The following is a 26575-nucleotide window of genomic DNA, read 5'->3' as shown; positions in this document are numbered from 1 at the left end:
TTTTAAAATGTGTTGTTTATTTATTAAACGGGTTACATGGGTTGGATTTGACCCATTAACCTGTGAACCCATATACTTAAACAGGTTATATAGGTTGGGTTGGGTTGAGGTTTGCAACTCACCAACCCGTCAACCCATATATTATATGGGTTGGGTTGAGTTTATGTTTTCTGACCCGTCAACCGTGACTTGCCAACCCGAACCCAACCCAATTTCCAGGCCTAGAAAAAAGGCTTCTACTAACACTGAAAATTATACATTTGTAGATTATTTGAAATTAAACTCACTTGAGAACGTTCGAAGAACAAAAATTTGAGCAAATCGTTCCAATACCTCAAACTACTTTACCTGAAACAACGAAAAAGAATAGTCATGTGCATTCAAAGAGAGTGCTATTTTTTTATTCGGTTGCCACATGAAAACTTGAAAAATGTAAAAGAAAAATACCAAAGGGTCGGGTAGACGTTATCGGCGAGTTCCCAAGGGAATCCAATGTATGAATCTTGAAACAAACGAATATTTGATAAATATGGATCGCCACGTTGTTGGATATGTAGAGATTTTACCCAATGATTTTCTCATGTACTTGTTTTGAAGCTGTTAACCAACAATAAAAAAACATTAGTGAATTAAATCATGCATACCTCTATTTTGATCACTACTTCTAGAATAGTGATTTGTACACAACATTTTTTTAGCCATACACAATAATTTATCTTTTACATGATTGTACTGTACAACTATATAAAACATAATTTGTTATGCATGACAAAAAAATGTTGTGTATGAAGAATAACCCTACTTTATGGGTGTTTGAGTAACTAATGCAGATTGCAATCATTAATTGCATGCTGTCTTGTTCGCTAAAGAAAAAATACCATTACTCATTAATTATATTATAAAGCAATAATTCATCTGGATATGTGTTGTTACACTTTTAAACAACTATACTCTAGTTACCATAATGCATGATACAACATTCTTGTTTAATGCCCAATTTTGACACATCTCTTTTTTAAATCTCTTCAGTACTATTATATATATATATATATATATATATATATATATATATATATATATATATATATATATAGGTATTTGTTTCTATATTTTATTTGTTTAATTTATGAAAAAAAAATGTTTTTATTATTTTAAAGACGTCCTAACTTCACCTTGATCTCTACCAAACCTCTCGCCACCTCAAGCTATATAACCTATGTACTCGTGTTTTGGCGAATGCTCCAAACCGTACCTATGCCTGCAACTTTGACCCATGCGATACACCATCTGATTATCCAAAAAAACCACTCGGTCGAGCCCTTGAGTTTCCTTCTACGAGATTACCATGAAGAAACTTCCCCTATCGCACTATGTGTGAAATGTTTTGCTTTGTAATCGATCATAACCGTTGAAATAAACACATAAGCCACAAATCCAACCCACGACCCGTCTACTTTTCCAACCATGTTGCACTTGCAAGCCTGATCTTTCTGACGATTGGAGACTATAATCTTCGTTCTTTTAGCAACACTACACCTTGAACGAAAAACTCAACCCACTATAGATCATTGTTCAATGTAAACATGCCAATTTACCATGTGAAGAACGCCCTCCATGCTGTCAAATAACCAAGACCATTGCAACTTTCTTCCACCAAATTACTTTTGACCTTTGACCTAGTGGCTTCGTTCTTCAACTCCCCTTTCTTGATTAATCAAACCTTGTGAAAACCTTGATCGACTAACATCTGATTTCCTCTAATTCAACCATTTGATCAACCAAGCCCAATAAGAACCAAAACACCACTTTATTGATTGAAAATCCATAGTAGATAACAAATGGATCTCCACCTAATTGAAACCCTTTCACCCTTTAATCGATTCCTTTAAAATGACAGTCATACCCTTGTTTTTGAACCCTAATAACACCACTGGTCCTGTTTGACAACTTTATCGAACATTTGGCGTGCGACCTTTCAGCCACAAATCGAACCCATGACCCGTCTACTTTTCCAACCATGTTGCACTTGTAAGCCTGATCTTTCCGACGATTGGAGACTATAATCGTTGTTCCTTTAGCAACAGTACACCTTGAACAAAAAACTCGACCCGCTATAGATCATTGTTCAATGTAAACATGCCAATTTACCATGTGAAGAACGCCCTCTATGCTGTCATATAACCAAGACCATTGCAACTTTCTTCCACCAAATTTCTTTTGACCTTTGACCTAGTGGATTCGTTCTTCAACTCCCCTTTCTTGATTAATCAAACCTTGTGAAAACCTCGATCGACTAACATCCGATTTCCTCTAATTCACCCATTTGATCAATCAAGCCCAATAAGAACCAAAACATCACTTTATTGATTAAAAATCCATATTAGATAACAAATAGATCTCCACCTAATTGAAACCCTTTAACCCTTTAATCGATTCCTGTAAAATGACAGTTATACCCTTGTTTTTGAACCCTAATAACACCACTGGTCCTCTTTGACAACTTTATCGAACATTTGGCATGCGGCCTTTCAAACTCCACCTCAACACATAATTTCTTTATTTAGGGACCCCATTTTAAATTCAAATCATCAAAACAACTACAACTCAACCAAAATGGAAATGAATGTGCCTATCTTATAAATTAGATTTGTAATTGGAAAATTTTCCAAAATGAGAAAAAAACTGAACACCACTGTCTTTCTTGTTGATCTTTTCTTGATCGAGAATCGCATGTGAAGGCCAATTTGGATCAACATCCAATTACATCTTACACTGACGTAGGTCACATGTAATATGTGTTGGAATAGTGTCTAAGCCCGTAACTATATTTGGTATGTACTTGACCCGGTTATGCATGGTCCTTTTGGGTTGCATTCTCCAAAGCAACTTGACAAGGTAATTTAAGGAGAAAGAGAGAGTATTATGATTTATTAATATATTATAAGAATAATATATTAAAGGAGAAATCATATTTATTCAATTAGTATTGGTCATAAATTAATTAGGAATTAATTTGGTGGTCAAAAGAGATTAATTGAATAAAGGGGTATAAACTGTCAAATGTATGATAGTTGAGTTTTTGGTTAAGGAAACCTAATGGGCTTAAGGGGGAACGAAATTATGATGGGTATCCATCATATTTTCGTCCAAGGGCCTTATTCCAGAAGGTTCCATGGGCTGCTTGGTGATTAAGCTGTCCATTAGGGTTTAGAGTGAAACCCTAGTAACCTGTAAGTATAAATATGACCCCTAGGGCATGAATTCGGCCACCACTTGATTCTAAGAGTACCCTAGGCCGATTTCTAGCCTCTCTCTCCCTCTCTCATATTGCCTTCTTGCTTGTGGGGTTTGTGAACCATTAGAGGAGTTGCATTTGTGACTCTAGGCTCAAAGGAAGAAGATATACAAGATCTAAGCCAACCATTGAAGAGGTAAACATCTAGATCTGATTCTATATGTTATTTCAGTTGTTTATATGCTAGATTAGGGTTTGTAAGTCTTGGAATCAAAGCATGTTCAATACTGAAACCTAGATCCAAGCATTAGGGTTTGTATGAGCACATAGGAATGTTTTTTATGCATAAAACCCATCAATATGGACCCCACTTGCAAGTGTCTTTCACCCTAACTATTATATATATATATATATATATATATATATATATATATATATATATATATATATATATATATATATATATATGAAGTTACTTAGTCTGTACCCCCATTATGTTTGACACAACTTTTTTTGTTGAAAGAACCTTAAGAAAACCTTAAATTTTAGATTTTTTTTTCTTATTTTCAATATTTTTATTATGGACCCCATTAATGTTTCACCTGGATTCACCACTACCCCCTTTTGGCTCTTCACTCGATCACTAGGAAAAAAACCCAACCAATAACTCATGACGTTCGATAAAAAAATACACCCACCAGCTCTAATATCACTTGTGCAAACGGAGAAATATAACCCAATAATTAGGAAATAAATAGAGTAAATCGTCAAAAATTAGCTAAAACCAGAAATTATATCATTGATGGTTTATGTGTATGAAGGAAGAAGTCAGTTATTTCCATATTTACACTAATGGCCCCTGCATTATAGCCTTATTGACACATTAGACCCCATCCTTAGTTTATATTTAGTGAGTTCAATGAGAGAGTTGAATAAGGTGACAAATCCATGTGTCATTCAATGGATGGAACTCTATCACTGTGAGATACCACCTTGGCATTCAATGGATTTGAAGTTTAATGACCATTGAACTCTTCAATCGGAAAAAGGAAAATTTTTAATTCATAAATATTTATTATAAATTACATTTTGTAACATTCTATTGAACTTTGCAGAGTTTAATACATTATAAGAAAAAAATTATAGAGTTGTATGAATTGTAGAAAGGTAAATAGCACAAAAGACACTAAGTTTACACCAAAATTCTAATTTGAAACTGTGTTTTTCTCCTCAAATTTGACAGTGTGTTTTCCAATTTTTTTCAATTCTGACCACTTGACCGGTTAACCCGGTTACCTGCTGATGTGACATGATGACGTGTCAGTTTTGATTATATGACATGCTGAGGTGTCAAAATTTATTTTTTTCCCACAAAAGACACTAAGTTTTCACTTTTTTTAATTTTGACACTAAGTTTAATTTTTTCTTTCAATTTTGATACTTTGTTTTTTGTTCAAAATCGAACTTCATTTTTTCCAATTTTGTTCAATGTTGACCATTTTTCATTTGAAACCGTATAAATATTTTTAATACATTTTAAACTGTATAAATATATTTTTTTCATTTAAAAACCATATTTTTATATAAATACAAAGTTTCTTTTTCTTGTTTTGTTGTTTTTTGTAACGTTCATAAAAATCATGCCAAATTTAAACTTTTAAAAACATTTCAAAACCAATAATTATGACAAACTTTTTTTAAAAATAGTTCAGAGTATCCCATAATCAAATCATGAAACATAAGGAGGTATACGATGACGCCTTCACCTTCCCGCGATCATCAGAGGTACTTGAAACAATAATTGATAAATGTGAGCTCGAAGGCTTAGTGAATTACCCCCAAAATACCAACGTCATACATATATAACCATATCATATAAACAACAACATGCATAGTGAGCCTTCAGCCTGACTGGACCACCTCGCATGCCTTTAGCCTATCTGGACCGCTCTCTAAGCCTTCAGCAGGTCTGGACCGCCTTTCAGGGCCTATAGCCTATCTGGACCGCTCACCGGGCCTTCAGCCTGACTATTATACCCTAACCGGGTCTGCAGTCTATCTGGTCCGCCCTGGGTATCTTGGCCTACAACACAAAACAGTACCTGCCTCAACCCAATCCTCCAAACCAACAAACACGTGCATATAAATATCATATGCTAGCTAGCATGTACAAATCTAACAGATCACTAACATGGAAACCATCCTATAACCAGGATACCGATCTAACCGATCATTAACAAAGCAACCATCCTATACCCAAGATACAGATCTAACATATCACTAACATGGCATAATCCTATAACCAGGATACCGATCTAACATATCACTAACATGGCAACCATCTTATCCCTAGGATACAAATCATAAAGCATAACATGCAATAAACCCGGATACAAATCCGAAAAGGGCCGACATTGGTGCCTTAGACCCTATTGATATAATAACGAGAACTCACCTCACAAGTAATGCAGAACTGGACTGAAAGTCTCCGACCGCTGTCTCACCGAAAATCTCGAAGTATCCAAAATAACGAATACTAAGTCAATAATTGGGATCTCAATATTGCCCAAGGGTCTCGCATAGAGTAATTGTCCACTATTTCCTTTTCTCTAATTTGGGCCAAGGCCCAAAGCCAAATCCATGATCTTAAAAGTCCATATATCAAAAGCCCATTAATAGCCCAATTTTCCCAATTGGGCCCAACTCCCTAATTGGGCCTTATTCTAGGATCCATTATCAAAACTGGCCCAAAACCCAATTATTCAGAACGTCCAGCAAGGCCCAAGTCCAACTAGTCCAAAGGCGGCCCAATCCTGAAGCCCAATTCGTCAAAAGCCCAACAGAGGGCGTACACATGGCATACTCCTCTGGTACGCTCAGTGTTCTAAAAGGTGCGCCATGGCGGGCGCCAAGGCGCGCCATGGCGTGAGGCGCGGCGTCGTCGTTACGAAAAGCTTCATAACGTTGCTATTAGGCATGGCGCGCGACAAGGCGTGATATGGCGTGCCATGGCACGTTATGGAGTGTTATGGCGCATGTTTTTTCGTTTGAGACACGTTTTTTTGCTCTTTTTTGTACCTTTTCTAATCGGACATACAAGTATTGTGTTTTTTTATTAACTTTTGGTTATTAGTTCTTGACATAACACTTCTAAAAACTAGGTATATTTGATATAAATTTATATTTCTGCGGTAATATAATTATAATTAATACAAAATCGCCGCCTTACATCACGCCTTGAAAAACGCCATGGCTTGCCATAACTCGTTAAGCTTGAGGCTTGGCCTTGCCGCCACGCCTCACGCCTTTTAGAACCTTGGGTACGCTAGGCGTACTTCTGGTTTGCATTGACCACTATCGGGGTGGTTGACTCAGTATGTTGGGCGTACAAAAATTACGCGGGATGTATGCGAGTTTTACCAAAACTCTAATAAGTGCTTAATGACTTAAGCACTTAAGCCCAAATTCCAGATCCATCGACCAAATGTGTCTTTGAACCATAAAGTCTCGAGCTTTAAGACTTTGGACATCTAGAAAGTTCTTAATACATGGTCTTAACCCATTAAGACCTTCATTTTAAGCCATTGGGACATCATTTTTATCACTTAGGACCGTTTCTAGGGTCTGAAAGGACAACTTATTATGTTCAAACCATAACATGCACCAACTTGGGACTTTTGGGACAAAAAAGGTTTCATAAAGCTACTAAGGCTAGATCTACATCATACACACATAAAGGTTGGAGCTTTTTACCTTCCGGAGCTTCTAGAGCACAAAGAAACTTAAAATCTACAAGCTTTTCCTCCTTCTCCAACTCCTTGATACAACACCTTCTTCTCCAACTACTCAAAGCACAATCTTTTATCTCATACACTCAAGAAATAGGTTAGGGTTTGGGGAAACGACTCAAATTTATGGAGGCTAAGGTGATGGAGGGGTTTGAGCTCATAAGGATGTTTATATAGCACTCAAACCCTAAATATTATGGTTTCCACCTGACGTGAGTACGCTCAGCGTACACAAGTGTACGCCCAACGTACTAGGGCACACCTAGTACGCTCAACGTACCTTATGTACACTTAGTGTACTCTCTTGATCCCAAAGTTACAACTTTAGCCCTCATTCTTCTAATGACCTCACTCTTCCAACCCCAGGGACTATAAATGACAAAATAAACAGAGAGGATTCGGAATATCTGCAAAATCTCAGGATGTTACACTTTTTATGCTTTTTTTTTACATTCAAACCATAACTTTATGTATAAATATGTATTAGTTATATAAAAACCGTTTTTATGTTAAATACACAACTTCAAAATGAGTTTAGAGGTTTAGAGGTGTGTAGTCGATCAAGGCCAGAGGTCAGGTTTGCAACCCGTGAAATTTTTACATCTTATTCGAAGGTTATGGTTAGTTTGGTTCTCATGATATGACTAATGCACATTTATGCATAACATTATGCTTTGAATGTCAAAAAAACCTTGTATTTATATAAAAATGTGGTTTTTAAACGAAAAAATGTATTTATATGGTTTAAAATGTAATAAAAAAATATATTGCAACACCCCGAGATTCAGGTGCATTTCTTTCACCCTTATTCTTTATCAATTGGTCATGATTAGTCCTTGAGTGGAGGGAATATAGCAAGTGAGTACGCTGGGCGTACCAGAGGGGTACACTGCGCGTACTCATGCGCTTAATTTGGACGCGGAGTCGCCAAGGTACGCTGGGCGTACCCAGAGTTACGCCGGGCGTACCCGGCCCAGGTGCAAAAACCCTAATCCGTCTTGTGCACTATTTAAAGGGTGCTAAGGCTCATTTCTCAGCCTCCATATCAGTGAGTGAAACCCTAAGAGAGAGCCTCCCATCGTCCTTAGTGTGTGAGAGTGTTGTTGGAGCTAATTGTGCTTTGGTGACTTAGTGAAGAAGAAGGAAAGGAGCTCTTGGAAGCTAAAGCTTGAGGTGCCATTTTGGATCTGAGATCTACAGAGAAAAGGGCTACACTTAGAGGTATAAAGTTCAAAACTTTCCTCTTCTTTTGGTTGTTGTTGCATGTGCCATTTCTAGGGCTAAAAACCCAAAGGTGGAGACTTTATGAGTGTAAAGTTCTCCATGGTCCGAGATCTGTCCCTTTTCAGTGGTATTAGTGATTTAGAACCATAAAGTTTCCATCTTGGATGTTAGTTTGAGGTCATGCTTGTGTAATAAGTCTTCTAGAGTTAAAGGATGGAACATTATGGGAGTTGGTGGCTTGTTCAGCCATGCAAAGGCTTAAAGTCATCAACTTTATGGATTAAGAGGCTTAGATGTGGTCAGATCTAGAAATTGGACTTCGGTCTTAACTGTTTAAGACCTCAAGAGCTAAGGGGCTGAAGTTGGGGAGTATGCCGGGCGTAATCCCAGTACGCGCCGCGTACTGGGTGGCGTTCCCCGATTCTGAGATGCAGCCGGGTACGCTCAGCATACACATCTGGTACGCGCAACGTAACCCGAAAAGTTGACTTTTGGTTGACTTTTAGGTTATGGTCTATTGTGGGGCCTTTTGAGTTATGAGAGGGGTAAAATGGTCTTTTACCCTTCTGAGAGTGTCATAAGAGGACATAGTCTAGCCTTTGAGAGTTATATTAAATAGAGTATTTATTTCATATGATTAGGCGGAGGCTAGGCCAGCGTTTACCGAGTCATAGATTTACCGAGATACCAGAGGTGAGTCTTCTCATTATACTTTACCCGGTGTGGTAACAGAGTTATGTGACAGAGTACTATAAAGTTATATGCTAGTGTATTTGCGATATGTGATATGCATGATTTAGAGTTACAGAGTTGGGACTTTTGGGTCCCTAGAGTTAGGGCCAGAGGGCCCACAGAGAGTTGGGGCTGGAGGGCCCCACCGAGACACATTGACCAGAGGGTCGACAGAGTTACAGCCTCGAGTGGCTATTATGTGTTAGAGTGGTATTTTGGGGAACTCACTAAACTTATGCTTACAGTGTTACGTGTTATGTGTTTCAGGTACCAGTGATGACCGCGGGAAGGCGCCGACTTGATTCGTACACACACATGGGATTTTATGTATTTTGATCTTGTGAGATATTTTGTGAAACAAAGACATGATACTATGACATTTTATGAATGAATGAGTTTGTAAAAAAATGTGTTTGAAAATGCGAAAAATTGTTTTAATTTTTACGGTGTTACATATATTTATACGGTTTGGAATGGAAAATGGTCAACATTGAACAAAGTTGAAAAAAATGATGTTCGATTTGAAACAAAAAAATAGAGTGACAAAATTGAAAAAAAATTAATTAGTGTTAAAATTGAAAAAAAAATAAAAACTTAGTGTCTTTTGTGGGAAAAAAATTCTATTTCGACACGTCAACATGTCATGTCAGCATGCCACATCATCAAAACTGACATGGCATCAGACCACGTCAACAGGTAACCGGGTTGACCGGTCAAGTGGTCAGAATTGTAAAAAATTGGAAAACCCAATATCAAATTTGAGACAAAAAAACACAGTGTCAAATTATAATTTTGGTGTAAATTTAGGTGTTGTTTGTTTTTTGTCTGCAGATCTTCTTGGCATTTTCTGTTTGCGTCGTGCAGACCACACGCAAACATTAGGCTTCGCAGACTGTTTTTTTTTTTTCTGAAGACTGCTGATCTAGAAAGTCTGCGTGTCCTCTTCAAACATCTTCTAGCCTAAAAAACAAGTATATCTTAGTTTTTTTTTTTTTTTTTTTTTTTTTTTTTTTTTTTTTTTTAACTTAGATTTATTTTAACTTTATCTATGATAAACAGTTTGAAAGAAGAAGTTGCAATACTTAAGGAAAAAATGTTCGATGACACAATCATGACTTTTATGACAAATTTACAAATACAAATTTAATTACAATAATGGTCATTAGAGCTGTTTATATAGATCCCGAAAAAACCAAAAAAAAAAAAAAAAAAAAAAAACTGTAATATCGTTTTATATTTTTTGTGTCAAATTTCATAAAACATTATTTAATGCAATATCAATCATTTTTTGGATAAATATTTATAGATAGTTTTTAATTGATTTAATTGAAAAGGTAAATTGAAAACTTTGAAATTTTCATTTAAAATCAAAGTTTATTTTCATCTATTTTACGTGTTAAATTCTTTTATCCTTAATTACAATGTTTAGGTATATCTTTGCGACTAAAATTTGTTGGTTTTTATCAAATATATACGTTAATTCGTACTATTTATTTTCGTATTTTATACAATAATACATAAAAGTCGATCTACATTTGTTAATTATCTATAATAAAGTAATAAAGTTATTGAAAAACTCTTTTAAATTAAAAAAAGAAAATTGGTTTAATTAGATTTTAGTTTATTATAATAGTCTGCAAATGTTAAAAAACAAACAATCTTTTTCTTTCTGACTACAGAGGTTTGGTCCATGCTATACCGACGACACCTTTACCGACGACATTTTCGACTTTTAGCGACGGAGCTATACCGACAACTTTGTACAGACCACATGTCGTCGGTAGAGGCTTTAGCGACGACAAGTCGTTTGGACAGGGTTTAAAGTTGTCGTCTGCATAGTGTACGATCCTTGTAGTGAATGCAGAGGTCTGTAGTTATGGTCTGCAGACTGCAGACATTTTGCCTCTGGAAAAACAAACAACACTTTAGTGTCTTTTGTGCTATTTATCCATTGTAGAAAGATGATACGACAATTTATTAAACTTTATGAAGTTGAATGCATTATGGATGGCTAAGCCAATTTTTCCTATATAGTCTACAAAATCCTATCAGTAAAAAATTGAAATCTCTATCGCTATTATAGACAAGTAGGCTTGATATTTAAATTTTATAAAACATACATGATACATGATCATAATGATCGTTTTACATGCCATATCCATCCTGTTTATTATGTTGATAGTTAAATAATAACAAGGCTAAAGGCCAACCAAATCACGATAAGGATCTAACTTAACGCATAGCATAACATAGTGAACAGAAGTCTGTCGGAGGCTTACAACTTGCAAACTAAGTTACTAAGGGCAGCCAATCAGGGTTGGAGGACTAAGGTGACACACGGTAAAAATCTGTCAAAAAGCGCGGCGCAACAAAGAGCTCAAGGGGAGTGGCTTTGTGATTTGTCAATCCAAAGCTTTCAGTCATGTCGATCTTCTCAGACAATGGATTGTGGAAATTATATGCATGTATTACGTTTGCTAATATCATCTGCATAGCTTTTAGAGCAAAAGAGATTCCCAAGCATATTCTTCTACCACTTCCAAATGGAATCAACTCAAAATGTTGACCCTTCACATCAATTTCCTTTTTGCTTGTCAAGAATCTCTCGGGTTGGAATTCAAATGGATCTTCCCATATTTCAGGATCATGTTGAATCCTCCAAATATTTACCAAAAGGCGAGTCCCTTTATCGACAGTGTAACCACCTACGATGCAGTCTTGTGTAGACTCATGAGGAACAGAAAGTGGCACAGCTGGGTAAAGTCGCATTGTTTCTTTGATAATGGCTTGAAGATAGACCAAGTTCTTCAAATCCGACTCTTCAACCATTCTATCTCGTCCTACATGCTTCTCGATCTCTTCTTGGGCTTTCTTTAACACAACAGGGTTGCTGACCAGTAAAGCTAAACCCCATGTTAAAGTCGCTGTTGTAGTATCAGTGGCAGCAACAAAAATTGCCTTAAAAAATCACAAATTAAGTTAATTCTCAACTGTTTATGAATGACGCACAACAACAGGGACTAAGAACATAGGGATTAATTACAAAGTAATACCAAGCATGTAGCTTTCACAATCGCATCAGTGCTGAAGCCATAAACATTCTCTTTGAATTCTTCTTTAATTCGGGACAACAATGCAGCCATTAGAACTTGGTGTTCCTCCTCATCTTCCTGTTGCGTACAACTCATCTTCTTTCTGTGCTCTTCTAACCATCCATCAATTACAACATCAAATGCTTTTGCTGTCTGCTTCATCCGCTTTTCATAGCCTCCTAAATCTAGCCATCTCAAGGCTGGAATGGCATCAGATGGCACAAATGCACCGAATAGTTGTAAAATGCTTCTGATAGTATTCTTAAGTTCATCTTCTTTTTGTTCACCAAGTGACAAGCAATTCCCAAATGCCACCCTCAAAGTCATGTTTAGACTTAAGTTCCCAAACCAGTGCTTCATGTCAACCTTTACCGTTTCAGAAGACCCTTTATTATTTCTCATCCAATTTTTGTATATGTCTATTATGGATGCCTTCACTTCAGAGGTTCGGATATGTTCTAGCATTTGAACGCGACGTTGAGACCCCAATTCAAGAACAATTATCTTCCGCATCTCACGCCAGTATGATACATGTGGTGAAAGGGCGAAATTAGCATAGTTGTGGCCCATCAGCTCACTTGCCATGGATTTTGGTCGGCTTGCAAAGACTCTGTCGTTTGTTGCTAAGCACTCTTTAGCCATCTCTGCATTGCTCACAACCAGGACTCGATTAACCCCAAGTTTGATGCTGAATATTGGTCCAAACTTTTCTGCCATAGAGCCCAACAGTTTGTGAGGAACTTGAGAATTACCAGATAAAAGATACAGGTGACCAATTATTGGCAATGAGCCTGATGCTTCTGGTACTGTCTTTCCTGTTGCATTTCTGCTCCTGTGAACTCCAGTTCGAATCCATGCAAGACGAGCAAAGAGCAGAAAAGAAAACATACTAGCTATTAAGGTTATGAATAGTAGAAGTAAATCCATGATAATCTTTGTGGTGCGAATTGCGATGGATTGTTTACGGAATCTAAAGATCTAGTATAGAGGGGATTGAAGGGTTTTATATTTATCATAGACGTACACCACTAAATTATTAAGTACTGTTGATAAATTGACCAATCAAGTTTTTGGTTGTTTTCCTTAATTTTTCAAGATTTTATGATGGCCAAACACGTGTGGATATGTTACCCTACTAAACAATAAGTCAAAAGAATCTTGTACAACTACAAATATTATTTGATCCTTACTTTTTTAACTTTGTGCAAAAATTTATAGAAACCACACTATACACTCGGAGAAAGAGAAATTAAATATCTTCTTACTTTTAGTTCTTATAAATCATTCTAACCAATTAAATCATGACATATGTAACATTTAATTCTTATTTAATGAAATTTAAAGATATTTTAGGATACTAATATCTAACATATTATTATTTTTATTGTTGTTTAGTTCGCCGTTCAATCAACCCTCCCCTTCGGTTGCTCTAGCTGGCAACCAACGTAACCAGAAACCCATGAAACACCTATGGTGAACTCTACTCTCTTACTACCTTTTAGCACCACCTTCATCTTGTTGTATTTCCGACTTGGTACACAAACAATTTGGTAACTTGTATTGCATGCTTACTTCAAATTGAGTTAGTGAAATCCAAAGCAATTGACAAATAATATTGTGAATTATATGTGGATTAGTCGCAAACAATAAGTTCAGTTATTTTCATCTAAAAATTAATTTAATCGTTTGTGATTAAATCTGATTGTAAAAATGTATAAAAAGATTATCTCGTTGTCAGGCAAATTAAAAATGTGACACAAAAATCAAAACCATCCTTGATTTTTTCTTATCGCTAGTCTCTAGTATAATAGTTGAAATTGCACATAATGACTCCTATCCTTAAAGGTTTCTACGTCGCTCTAGAGATGTATGTTTCAGAGTAAAACCTTAGGATTTAATACATATTATCGCTCTTTCCAACATCTATGGAAGAACTGATAAACACAAAACAAATACTCAGAAATGTGGAATTGCTGAAATCATTGAGAGAAGAGAGTAGATCTCTATATTGGGGGTGAGGTATATAACTCTTACGAGAGTTGTATTTAAAGTCGCGGAATCCCTAAGAAACTCCAAACAATCCAAAATTTTGACGACGACAGACCTTTCACATCTCGCCACGTGGAACACAAAGTATATCCATATATGCGGTAGCTTGCTCTCACAGAAAAGCGTTTCTGGAGGCTTCTAGAAGTTTCCACAAAGTCAACACTAGTCAACATGCCGACTAGGTCAGTCCAACCCGATATGATCTGATATGTTTTTTTGTGCCTAAATAGCACCATTTCGCGAACCTCACGTCTCACATCCTCGACATGTGTGTCAGATTTGCCCATCCCTTATCCTTCACTAATGACTTTGAAGGCTTACTAAGAATAATATTCTCATGAAGACACTTTATGTTCTTCCCCAATAATGTGGTTCAGTGGGAAACTTGCTTACTTGCAAATAACCCATTAATTTCCAAAAACCCCTTTTGGATCGGAAGGTTTTTTTTTTTTTTTTTCATTCAGACATATGATCTCATATGGGTGTCACTGAATTTAAACACATGTTTAATAAGAATAGACAAGAAGAGACTGATTCAATGGTATCTTATACATTTAAACCAAGAACCTAGTAATGATATGATCATGCACTATAAACCATTTTCATGACCCTCTAGAAGATAGGTCTGAAAATTCTTGACGCGATCCGTGACACGAAATAAACGAGTTTAGATTGAGTTTTTCAACCCGTCAACCCGTTTATTAAACAGGTCATATATGGGTTTCTCAAAAAATATACGAGTTGACCCACCAACCCGTTTAGAGATTTAATAAAAAAAATATTTTTTAAATGTATTAAGTATTATACACTATAAACTTTATACTTTATACTTGGATAGAATACCCGATACCTATGACCTTTTGACGTTTAGTGTTTTCCCTAAATAATCTCTGTATCTTACAAAAAAATTGAATAACCCCTCTCTCGCTCTCCCCTCTGTGATGAACGACAGAACGAACTCATGAAGAACGACAACATGAATGAACGACGTCGACGCCTGGATGTGAACGACGAACGCACAATGTAGTAAACAATTAATTTGTTGCGATCCAACCCACGAACACACGAACCCAAATCTGATGTAACATCCATAAAATTTCATTAAAATCTAAACTTTCCAAAACAATCCTTTATCAATAGAAGTGTTTACAAAACCGTTGTTTCCAAGACATTTATTTAAAACCGGAATCATAAAACATTCATATTATCAGAGTTTCCAAGAAATCATAAGTCCAAAGCACGAGGATGTGTACGGTCACACCTTCTCCTTGCCAAAACATATGAAGCACCTGAAATAATAAACTGAAACCGTAAGCATAAAGCTTAGTGACTTCCCCCAAAATACCAACACCATACAAACCATAACCATATCATAACAAATAAAACATCATGCATATAGAGTCTACAATATGACTGGATTGCCCTCACCGGGCCTGTAGTCTATCTGGCCCACTCTCAGAACATTCAGCATGTCTGGTCTGCCCACTCGGGCCTTCAGCCTGTCTGGACCGTTCTCCGGGTCTTCGGCCTAACTGGTATGCCCTAATGGGTCTGCAGTCTATCCGGTCCGCCCTAGGTCTGTTGGCCTTCAGCACAAAGCAGGTCCCACCTCAACCCAACCACACATATATAATCAACATACATATATCATACACTAGCTAGCATGTACAAACAGTCAAACCGATCTAACATATCACTCATCATAACATCATCCTATATACCAGGATGCCGACCTAACCGGTCACTAACATATCATTATCCTATATACCAGGATACCGACCTAACAGGTCACTAACATAGCATTATCCTATATACCAGGATACCGAACTAATAGGTCCCTAACATAACATCAACATGCAATAACTAGGATAACAATCCAAAAAGGGTCGGCATTGGTGCCTTCGACCCTGTTAGTATATTGAGGACAACTCACCTCACAAGTAGTGTTGAACTAGACTGAAAGTCTCTGACTTTTTTCTTACCGAAAATCTCAAACTATCCAAAATAACGAATACTAAGTCAACAATTGGAATATCAATCTTGACCAAGGGTCCCACATAGGGTAATAGTCCATTTTGCTCTTTCTTGAATTTGGGCCAAGGCCCAATTCTATATCCATAATCTAAAAGTCAAAATATAAAAGCCAATCATTGGCCCGATTTTCCCAATTGGGCCCAACTCTTTAATTAGGCCTCATTCTACGATCCATATCCAAAACTGGCCCAAAACTCATTTATTCAGAAAATCCAGCAAGGTCCAAGACAAACTGGCCCAAAAGTGGCCCAATCTTGAAGCCCAAATCGCCAAAAGCCCAACAGTAGACGTATGTTGGGCGTACTCCGAAGCTACGCGGGGGGTATGCGGCCTCGTGTTGACTGGAAAGCGGGAACGTTGACTACGTACGGAGGGCGCACTGATTTTATGTGGGGCGTACGCAAGCTTTACCAAAACCCTAACAAGTACTTAATGGTTTAAGCACTTAAGCTCAAATTCCAGATCCACCGACCAAATGTGTCTTAGAACCATAATATCTCAAACTTTAAGACTTTGGTCGTCCAGAAAGTTTTTAATGCAAGGTCTTAATCCATTAAGACCTCTCTACCACTTGCATGAGACACTTCTAGCCATTGGGACCTCATTTTTATCACTTAGGACCCTTCGTAGGGTCTGAAAGGACAACTTATCACGTCCAAAACACAACATGCATAATATTGGGACAAGAAAGGTGTCATAAAGCTATTAAGGCAAGATCTACATCATACAAGCATAAAGGTTTAAGCCTTTTACCTCCTGAAGCTTCTAGAGAACAAGATAACCTCAGATCTTCAAGCTTGCCTCACTTCTCCTACACCTTGATGCAATACCTTTTTCTTCTACTCAAAACACACACTTTTAGCTCACACACTCAAGAGAGGGGTTAGGGTTTGGGGAAAACAGCTCAAAGCTATGGAGGCTGAAATGATAGAGGGTTATGAGCTCATAAGGACACTTATATAGCACCCAAACCCTAAATATTAGGGTTTTCTCCTGACGTGAGTATGCCCAACGTACACAAGTGTACGCCCAACGTACTAGGGCATGCCTAGTACTATTAACGTACCCTTATGTATACGCAACGTACTCCTCCTTGCCCAAAATTGTGTTATTTGCCATTAGGGAATCCCTTTGCCACTTCTTTCCAAACCAAGGGCCAAAAATGACATAACTCAAAGTCCAAGGGACGAATTTGAAGTTACTTAAAAGATGAGGTGTTACAACTCTCCTCCAATTAATTTCAATTTCGTCCTCAAAATCATTTTTTACCATCCCCAGCAGTCCAACATCTTGAGGGGCACATCCACAACCATGACATACGACGATCTTCTAGGGCGACTAAACTCAACATAAAATTCCAATCCGAAGCAAATAAATCCATAATCCCACGCAGCCAATCCACCCTACATCACCTGAAAATCTGCAATCCAGAAACTTGAAATTTGTCTGACTCCCCAACAAACCGCCCATACTAACCATCACTAATTCTATTCCCTTTATTCCATAAACGGACTACTCAACCCTCGAACCTGAGGTTCCTACCAAAAAACAGAACCAGGGATCATACTCTGCTGCCGACAACTCTTTACTGGACAAAATAGATTCGATAAACCTTCCAGGGAAAGCTAATTCTGATGATAGAATTTCCTAGGATATGATGAACAATGAGAGACAACTAGGAGATGAACCTTTTTGTTCCGACTGGCAATGCTTCTTTTAATTCCCGAACCAATATATCCATCATTTCCAGCTCATAACCACCAACACCCATGACTGGCGTGATCAGCCTCGGACTGGAATACCAATATGTCGAATCCAATCAACCATCGAGTTGTAATTCTCAGGGTTTGTAGGCTTACCGCCTCAACCCTACCGCTCCCCCCTGAGCCTCCGTGCCTACGACTTACAGTCGGTCCACACTGGGTATCTTGGCCTACTGCATAGAGCAGGACCGCCTCAACCCTCACAACACAATGTGTCGCCATAGACAATAAGGAGAAAGATCTAACTCGGTTCCCAAAACCTGAAAGACGGGGACATTCTAACCCAACAACCCTCGATTCCACCATTGACGACATCACACCTTTCTCTTGAAATCCACGACTCGCACCGCCAATCAAAAGATTCCCTAATTACCATACTGACTTCCAGGATGCATGCCTCACACAGATATACTCACGATTTCCAATGCGATTTTCCACTATAAGATATCTCGAAATGGCCATCCATGAATCCACCCTAAGTTTCCGATTGGAGATACCACAAATCATACTAAAAAGATCCTCAAACAGGTTGATAGTGAACTTCACCTAGAACCAAATCGTATGATGTACTAATACCTAAATAATCCTTGACTCTTGGTTTTTCCATTACTATCCACTACTGTGACGAGCAAAGATGATCAACCAAAAATTTCCGCGTTACAACCATTTCTATCAGCTCAGGTTTACCCCCACCAAAATAACCACTCGGGACATCATAAAGAGCTCTATGACTTGTGACCTCATAAGCAATTTCCAATATTGAAAGTCAAAATCCTAACAACAACTTGCGAACCAATAGAAATACGGAGCAATCATTCCACAGATTCATTCTGATACCTGACTGGCACTCACAACGGCCCTTGACTGTTTCCTATCCATGCCAACTGATTTATGGGTTCTCCGACCCATCCACGCATCACTACCGTGAGTATCACAAATAGATTAAATGAATAATCCTGACCATGTACGATTCACTTATAGAACAAGTTGTTACCCAAGCAAAACCTTACGAACCCATGGTTGCACCTAACCTGAGGATAGGATAATGGTCGAAATCTTGACCTAATTCGAAAGCTATAACCTAACATAACCATGCATATTCTTAGGGAAACCCAGCCCTCATCCAAAAGGAAAGGTTTCCCGAGATAAAGCAACACACCACATCCATCAATAACAGAAGACGTCCACATCATCGATCGAAACAAGATCCCATACTTGATCGAGACTTCATGGATCCTACCCCCACGAAACTTAGCCCGAGAAGACTTACAAGGCAATCTCAAAGGTTGCCAAACCCGAGTCTGCTATGAATAGAAAATCTAGTCTACCACTGAGGGCGAACTTGCCTAAGGACCAAGGGAAACATAAACACACTGTATTGGAAGGTGGGTGACACGTTCCTTGCTTTTAACTATTGCCTCTTGAATCCTTCGAGGAATTCCCACTAAAATACGACTCAATGACCAATGGTTGATGACATCCTAGCACCTAAACTAGAGAATCACAAACCCGCCAGGAGCTGAACATACCCGCTTTTAGAGAGGTTCACTGATCAATATCTGCCCAATAATCTGAAAACAACAGTCCGAACAACAACCGAAAAATCCTTCAATGCCTGACACTCAACTTGAGAATTCCCAAATCTTCCCCACTCAGGGTTCTAACTACCACTCAATGGCTGACAACTCAAACCTGCTCACCAGGTACGATCATTCCTAACCATGGAATGAATAACGTACGCAAAATGATCCTCCCATTACAAATCAATCGGAACCCAAGAGAAACCTGAATTTCTACTGAAGACTTTCGTTATACATAATGGCACATAATAACCTCCACTCACTCAAAAATAGCAGGAAGTCAACTTACCCAATCCAGCAAACCTCCAACACAATACATGTAACATCCCAAAATTCTTGACCAAAAATTTCATTTTTAAATAAGTTGTTATAAAGACCAATAGTATAAAAACGTTCATAATATCATCCCATGTCAAAATCAGTATATAAATAATCAAAACATGTTATCATAAAACAATATCAAAGTGTAATCCCAAAGATCTCATATGTGGAAAACATAGTGTGATGCGCTGCGATCGAGCCGGCTCCTTTCCTTTGAAAACTTGAAACCAAAATTGAAAACTGTAAGCACGAAGCTTAGTAAGTTCCTCCATCATACCACATACTATACAATAAACATACTGCCAAACATATCTGGGTGCCCGACCTACCCTGCTGAACATATTTGGGTGCTCAACCTACCCTCGTCAGGCATACTAGGGTGCCCGACCTACCCCTGTCAAGCATTGCTCGACCTACCCTGCCAGGCATATCTGAGTGCCCGAACTACCCTCCGGTTTATTTTAATTGGTTGCAGGGACTATTTCACCCCTACCACTACCATATAATAACATAGCATAACATACTTTCAAGCATATCTGGGTGCCTGACCTACCCTGTCGATTTATCTCAACCGGATCCGGGGACTAGTCCCCTTCCTACCACTATCACATAATATCATAACATACTAGCACAAATAGCATAACAGATTGTGGCATGCGATATAATTATCACAAAGAAAATCATCTCTACTATAATCAACTAGTAGTGGGTCGACATTGGTGCCTTCGACCCACTCCTACTGGAAGATAACTCACTTCACACTGCTGCAGTCCCGCAGACAAAACTCTAGCTGTTGGATGACAGATTCCCGAACTGCCAACATCAAAATAACACCCAATTAATAATTAGTCATGTTTGGGATAAAGGACTACTTTACCCCCAACTTAGCTTGATTCAAGCCCAAGGCCCAATCTAAAGGCCCAAAAGTCAAACAATGAAACAAAGCCCAACATGTGGCCCAATTTTCCAAATTGGACACAAACCCTTACATGGTCTTACCCTAAGGCCCAACCATTTATTCTAGTCCAAACATTTGGCATTCCAATGGTCCAACATCTCATAATCATCAAGGCCCAGTTATGGCCCATCTATGGCCTAATTTTCTATATTGGGCCCAAACCCCTCACATGGGCCTTACCCTAAAGCCTATATAATTATTCTAGTCCATATGCTTGTTCTTGGATGGCCCATCATTAGCCCAATCACTAAAACCTAATAGTAAGGCCCAACTCAAGGCCCATGCAAAATTAAGGTTTTCACATAAAATAACGATTAGGGTTAAGTGTTTCTTACTTAACCCATTAAGGACTTAATCCATTAAGTCCATCACTCAACTAGATAAATCATATGGTGTGATCGGGTGTAATTCATAATTCAATTCCAATGGCCCAAAACATGGGTCCCGATAAGTCCAAATTAAAATCTCCAAGATTAGTGTTTTCTAAACCCTAATTAGGGTTTCCAACCCAAAACACACCAATTAGGCCCAAAGGGTAAGTCTATAGACCACTTAGGGTTTCATTAGGTCAACTAGGGTTAAATGAGTCGGGCACCACCCACTACCACCTCGGGTAGTGGTGGTCAACGACGGCTTATGGCGGCGGCCACCACCTCACGGTGGTGGTTATCGTTCTAGTCTAATTATGTCCAAGCATCACAAAAGCAAACTAAACACAAGCAAAAGCACACCGCCACCCAACATAGCGGCAGAAGGCGGTAACCACCACATTACAGTGGTGGTTATGAATTTCTTGATTATTCTGGTCACCAATTACAATAATACAACATAATTTCCATAAAATAAACACACCCAATAAGTTAACCCCCCCCCCCCACACACACACACACACAACCACCCTTGTGGTGGCCGGTAGTGGTACAAGGCGGCAGCCACCACCTCACGGTGGTGGTGGTGGCTTTTCTCGCGAATTCCGGCCAAATAACCCTACACACCACACACACTCATAGTAGAAACACACACACACGTTTTTTGTTTGCAAAATGGACCTAGCCACCCACCTGGTGGCGTTTAGCGATGGCAGTAGCATGAATGACGGCAATATCAGTGACAAATGGTGGTGTTGATGGCGACAGCCACCATGGCCGGCTGCCATGGTGGTTATTCACGACTCCTAATCGACAGAAAGCCTACACATACGCACATCCACATCGCAAGCCACGAACACTACCACCATTTCACAGAAAACACAATGAGCTCGTTAACCCACGAGACGGCAGGCGGCGGACGCCGGTTACCTGCTGTAGAGAAGAAACAGAAGGGAAAAGGCGAACGGAACAAGAGCAGCAGCGCTGCCATGCGCGGCTGAGAACGGCGACAGAAGAAGAAGAAGATTACGTTATTTAGAACCTTGGTTGAATAAGATGATGATTATGATTAAATATGAGTTGAATAAGTTATATATGATTACATAGAGTAAAGTTGAATGGATAGAAGGAATAAAATGATAACTATGATTAAATTGGTGTTTAATACGTTGTGGGTATTGTTGAATGTAATTGATTTTCTAAAAATTAGGATTAAATATGATTAAATAGCTCCCGTTATCTATGAATTGATTTTCTAGTGCGACAACTTGTTTCCGACGTACCGTGTTACATTACAAGTTAGCAATAGGGGTGTTCAAATGCGGATATCCGAAAATTCGGATACTAGATATTGATATCCGTATCCGTATCCGAAATTTCGGATACGGATTCGGATAGGTGTACGGATATCCGAAAATTTTATCTTGCTATTATTTCTCAACCAATAAACCAACTATAAATAAACCTTTTAGCATAAAGTAGACTAATTGTATGAACTTAAACAGTATATAAACTCAAAAATACTATACACATAAAATGTTAATGTTTTTCTTCATCATTAATGCATAGTATCCAAAGATCCATTTATCACTACAAAGCTTCCAATCGTTTCCAAACAATTTTGGTTAATTTTCAAACATTTCCTACCTTTCACTAAATAAACTTCATGTAGTCAATGAAAAACCACTTTTAAAATGCTTACAAATAAATTGAATATATAACAAAGCTACGATTTGTGAATTAAAACTTACTTTTAAAATATGTGTAGTGAATTGAAAATGATAAGAGGTAGTAATGGATTCAGTATGAATTTTTGCACCGAAGCTCTAGTCTATTTAGTCCCTCCTTTTTAAATATTACTTTAAATTAAATTAAAAATATATATAATTAAAAAATAATTTTCGGATATCGGATATCCGAACTATCCGAAATTTATTGAAATCAATATCCGTATCCGAATCCGAATTTCGGATATCCGAAATTTTCAGATAATATCATATCGGAGTTTTAAATTTTCGGATCGGATATCGGATATCGGATTTTTTTGAACAGCCTTAGTTAGCAAGGCATGGGGTTATATGGTTGAGCTAGTTTTCTATTATTGTTCACATTATAATAATACATATTGTATATAGATACAAGTCCAAGCTATACGTTTTTAATTCATGAGAAATAGAATACATTCACTCTTGCTAAAGCTTTCTACTCTCTAATTTGTAATTCTTTTCACCAGCAAAGAATCCAAAATCCTCGATTAATCATTTTGTTTCCTCCTTGCATATAACCCCAGGGTATTCTCTTACGTTGAAATTCATGTATGGAGATTAACCACTTAAACACTTAATGACTTAACACAACGGAACCCCATGAAAACAAAAAATACAACACTCAATACTTTGCCGATGGTATATGATCCAATGAAACGTCTCCATTCATGAGAGCCAATGTTTGCATGTCAGGTGCAAGCTCTGACACACTCCAAACTTTGACCGATTTATCCAAACTGCCACTATAAACCTTCCATCTTCCCTTACCGCCGTCTGACTCCGCCTCCCGCACCACCGCCAGACACTTCACCGGTCCAGAATGGCCAGTCAGCACCGACAAGCATGTATGGATAATCCCCTCACTCCTCCATACACATATCATTTTATCAGCTGATCCACTGAACACCAGATTACCAGCAGCCGAAAGACACAGAACCGCTAACTTGTGTCCATTGAGGACGCCACCATGAGCCAACTCGTTTCCTCCTTCCCAGAAGTTCACTATTCCGTCCGATGTCCCGCAATACACAAACGAGCCTGTACTAGACGCTGTCAATGCCGTCACAGCACTATCTTGATTAAATAGAGTCTTCACGAAGATATGCTTCATCGATCTTCCTTTCCCTTCACGTTTCCAGACCTTCACGGACCCATCTGCAGATCCCGTGAACACATACCCTTCTACGGTGGAGATAACAGAGTTCACTGCATCATCATGCGCCTTCACGGTCTGTAAACATCTTGAGTTTGACGTTTTCCATACTTTAAAGGTCCTATCCCATGACCCTGAATAAAGCAACCCTGCTTCTTCATTCATGCTAAGACACGAAATGGCATCACAGTGTTTGACCCAAACTGCAGTGTGCCATGGGTTTACTGAACTTTTAAGGATCGCAAAGAACGATGGGTAGGTGCCTACACGATTGTAAAGGGTTGGCTTCCTACGGCTTGGTTTCCATACACGAACTTTTCCATCTTGATGTCCGGTGAAAATCTTTCCATTGGATATGATAATCGCCTTCACCAATCCACTGTTGGATTTAAAAGCTGCAAACTCGTTCATGTTCTTCCATACACGGACATTCTTGCTGTCGGAACCTGTGTAAAGAAGATCATCACAGGCTGCGAGTGAATAAATATGGCCTTCTTCACGTACCAAGGAGCCAACAAGACCATTTTTAGGACAATTTGGATCATCAATGTTAGAGCTTGACCATGCAGATGGAAGGAAAGGAGTACCCTGGTTCCAGGGTGACTTCATCATTGGTGAGCCCTCAATGCTTGTTCGCTGGGCATCATAGCCGGAAAAGTCGCTACGCCGGCTGTTGAGTTCTTCATCCGTGTCTGAAAATGAGAACGAGAGGTTTGGATCAGAAAGCGTCCTTTGTTTAGGTAACCCTCCCGTACCTCCAACTCCATAACTTGTTTTCTGTTCTTTCATTATCTGTGAATTATGACTATGATTTCTTTTATCGATTTATGAAGATTCAGGTTTTTGAATTCTAACAATGGAAATCGAAACGATGAACAAAACTGAACAAATGCAATAGGAAAGATGGAACCGGTGGCCAGGAAAGAGATGGAAGGTTTTTTTGGCATGTATACGTACGTACACTTGCTTCTTACAATGGATGGGAATATGATGACATGTGATAATTTTAGGAGCTAAAACATTATCTAACGTTTGGTGAATAGAGAATTCCGGGGCTCCTTGAATTTGAGAAAAGAATCTAATGAAATAGAAATTGTTAGATACAACTTATATACATTTGTATTAAGGGTTAATGAAAATATCGTCCATTGAACTTTTTGAAATCGGTTTAAAAAGTATTTTTTTCTATAAAGTGGATGTTGACCCGACATGTTTTTTTTTCACCTTTATCTAAAACAACCGACATAGTATGTCATAACTATATTTGAAGCACATTGCATATGACACTCATATCATAGTTGATGTGGTGGTAATTGAATATGTGGTTGCCCATGTGTAATCATAAGATAATCCCTGCACGATCTTGGTATCGAAGGTGTTTGATGGAATAGGCTTTGCGGCATGGAAGAGAATCTCTCACTCTTAATTTCATGTAAGAACAAAATCGGTTTTTATTAACGGTTCTATGAAAAAGCCTACTATGATTCTAATCTATTTCAAAATTGGAACAGAGAAACACTATTGTTATTAATTAGTTGGTTACTGAATTCAATGTCCATAGACATTGTCGAGAGTATCTTGTTTCTATCAACAACCAAAGAAATCTTGTCTAAAAAAAATCAAAGGTATGAACAAGCTAAAGGAGCCTTGATTTATCAATTTCAGAAACAATCGTTTTCCATTAATCAAGGATTGGAAAATTTCCCCACTTACACCAAAATAAAGAAACTATGTGATGGATAAGAATGATTCAAGAAATACCTAACTATCCATGTCTTCTCTTCCTTTTAACGTGTTCTGCACCTAAGACGACAGTAACATTTCGTTCTATGACATCGGCCCTTTCATTCACATAAAGACATTGAAGATACATAAAAAGGATGTTAACGATATGTTTGTTCATCCATCTGGGAAGTTGGTGTTGACAGCGGGGAGAGATTCGTGTTTAACTATGGTGAATTTGGTAAGAGGAAGGAGTAGTTTCTGTTGTTGGTTGGGGAAAGAAGCTTCCTTTTGAAAATTTGAAATTTGATTGTAATGGTGACAAGTTCTTTATGGAATAGATGAGAAAATATACATGCATGAAGTAGAGGATGCAACCTCGTTTCTTGAATTGGAATCTAAGAAAAAAGTTATTGGCATGTGGCTTATGACATGGAAAGGATAACTTATTTACCCCTTCAAAATCTCCATGGATCTTTTAAACCCCACAAATTGCACCTTATACTGCTAGAGCCAGAAAACAATAACTCGAGGAGTTTTTAGAGAAATGAATTATGAGGCCAACGAAGTTTCCAAACAGTTCAAAAAACCACAATCATGCTATGTTTGTTCAGAAAAACCCAACAAATTTAAGATTTGTCTAAAAAAAACTCAACTATGTTACATTTTTATTCAATTCTATGGAAGTTATCATATTGGGAAAATGACTTATAAGACCAACGAAGTTTTAAAACCGTTCAAGAAACCTCAATCATATTTTGTCTGTTCAAAAAAACTCAAAGAATTTAAC

The 26575-nt window shown here is 38.0% G+C and overlaps 1 protein-coding gene and 1 pseudogene across 1 annotated transcript; both read right to left on the bottom strand.

Annotated features, from left to right (window-relative positions):
* Positions 1-11056: 11056 nt before the first annotated feature.
* LOC145057672 (cytochrome P450 CYP82D47-like) lies at positions 11057-13069 on the bottom strand. The gene is made up of 2 exons (XM_079005540.1): positions 12033-13069; positions 11057-11937 (listed from the first exon to the last, which is right to left on the bottom strand). Exons 1-2 carry the CDS (start codon positions 12996-12998, stop codon positions 11305-11307), a joined length of 1599 nt encoding a protein of 532 aa, XP_078861666.1. The 5' UTR covers positions 12999-13069; the 3' UTR covers positions 11057-11304.
* Positions 13070-23230: 10161 nt separating this feature from the next.
* Positions 23231-25082, bottom strand: LOC145059328 (protein JINGUBANG pseudogene; annotated as a pseudogene).
* Positions 25083-26575: the final 1493 nt, after the last annotated feature.

The sequence above is a fragment of the Lactuca serriola genome, chromosome 6 (assembly GCF_051521515.1).
Source record: "Lactuca serriola cultivar US96UC23 chromosome 6, Lser_US96UC23_V15, whole genome shotgun sequence".
In the NCBI taxonomy this organism is placed as follows: domain Eukaryota; kingdom Viridiplantae; phylum Streptophyta; class Magnoliopsida; order Asterales; family Asteraceae; genus Lactuca; species Lactuca serriola.
The sequence above is the reverse complement of the archived record's forward strand: the minus strand, read 5'-3'. Positions and strand labels throughout refer to the sequence as shown.

Coding starts and splice junctions, on each gene's coding strand:
- LOC145057672 (XM_079005540.1), bottom strand. CDS start 12,998: ATGGATTTACTTCTACTATTCATAACCTTAATAGCTAGTATGTTTTCT. Junction 11,938..12,032: donor TTGTGAAAGCTACATGCTTG/GTATTACTTTGT, acceptor TGATTTTTTAAG/GCAATTTTTGTTGCTGCCAC.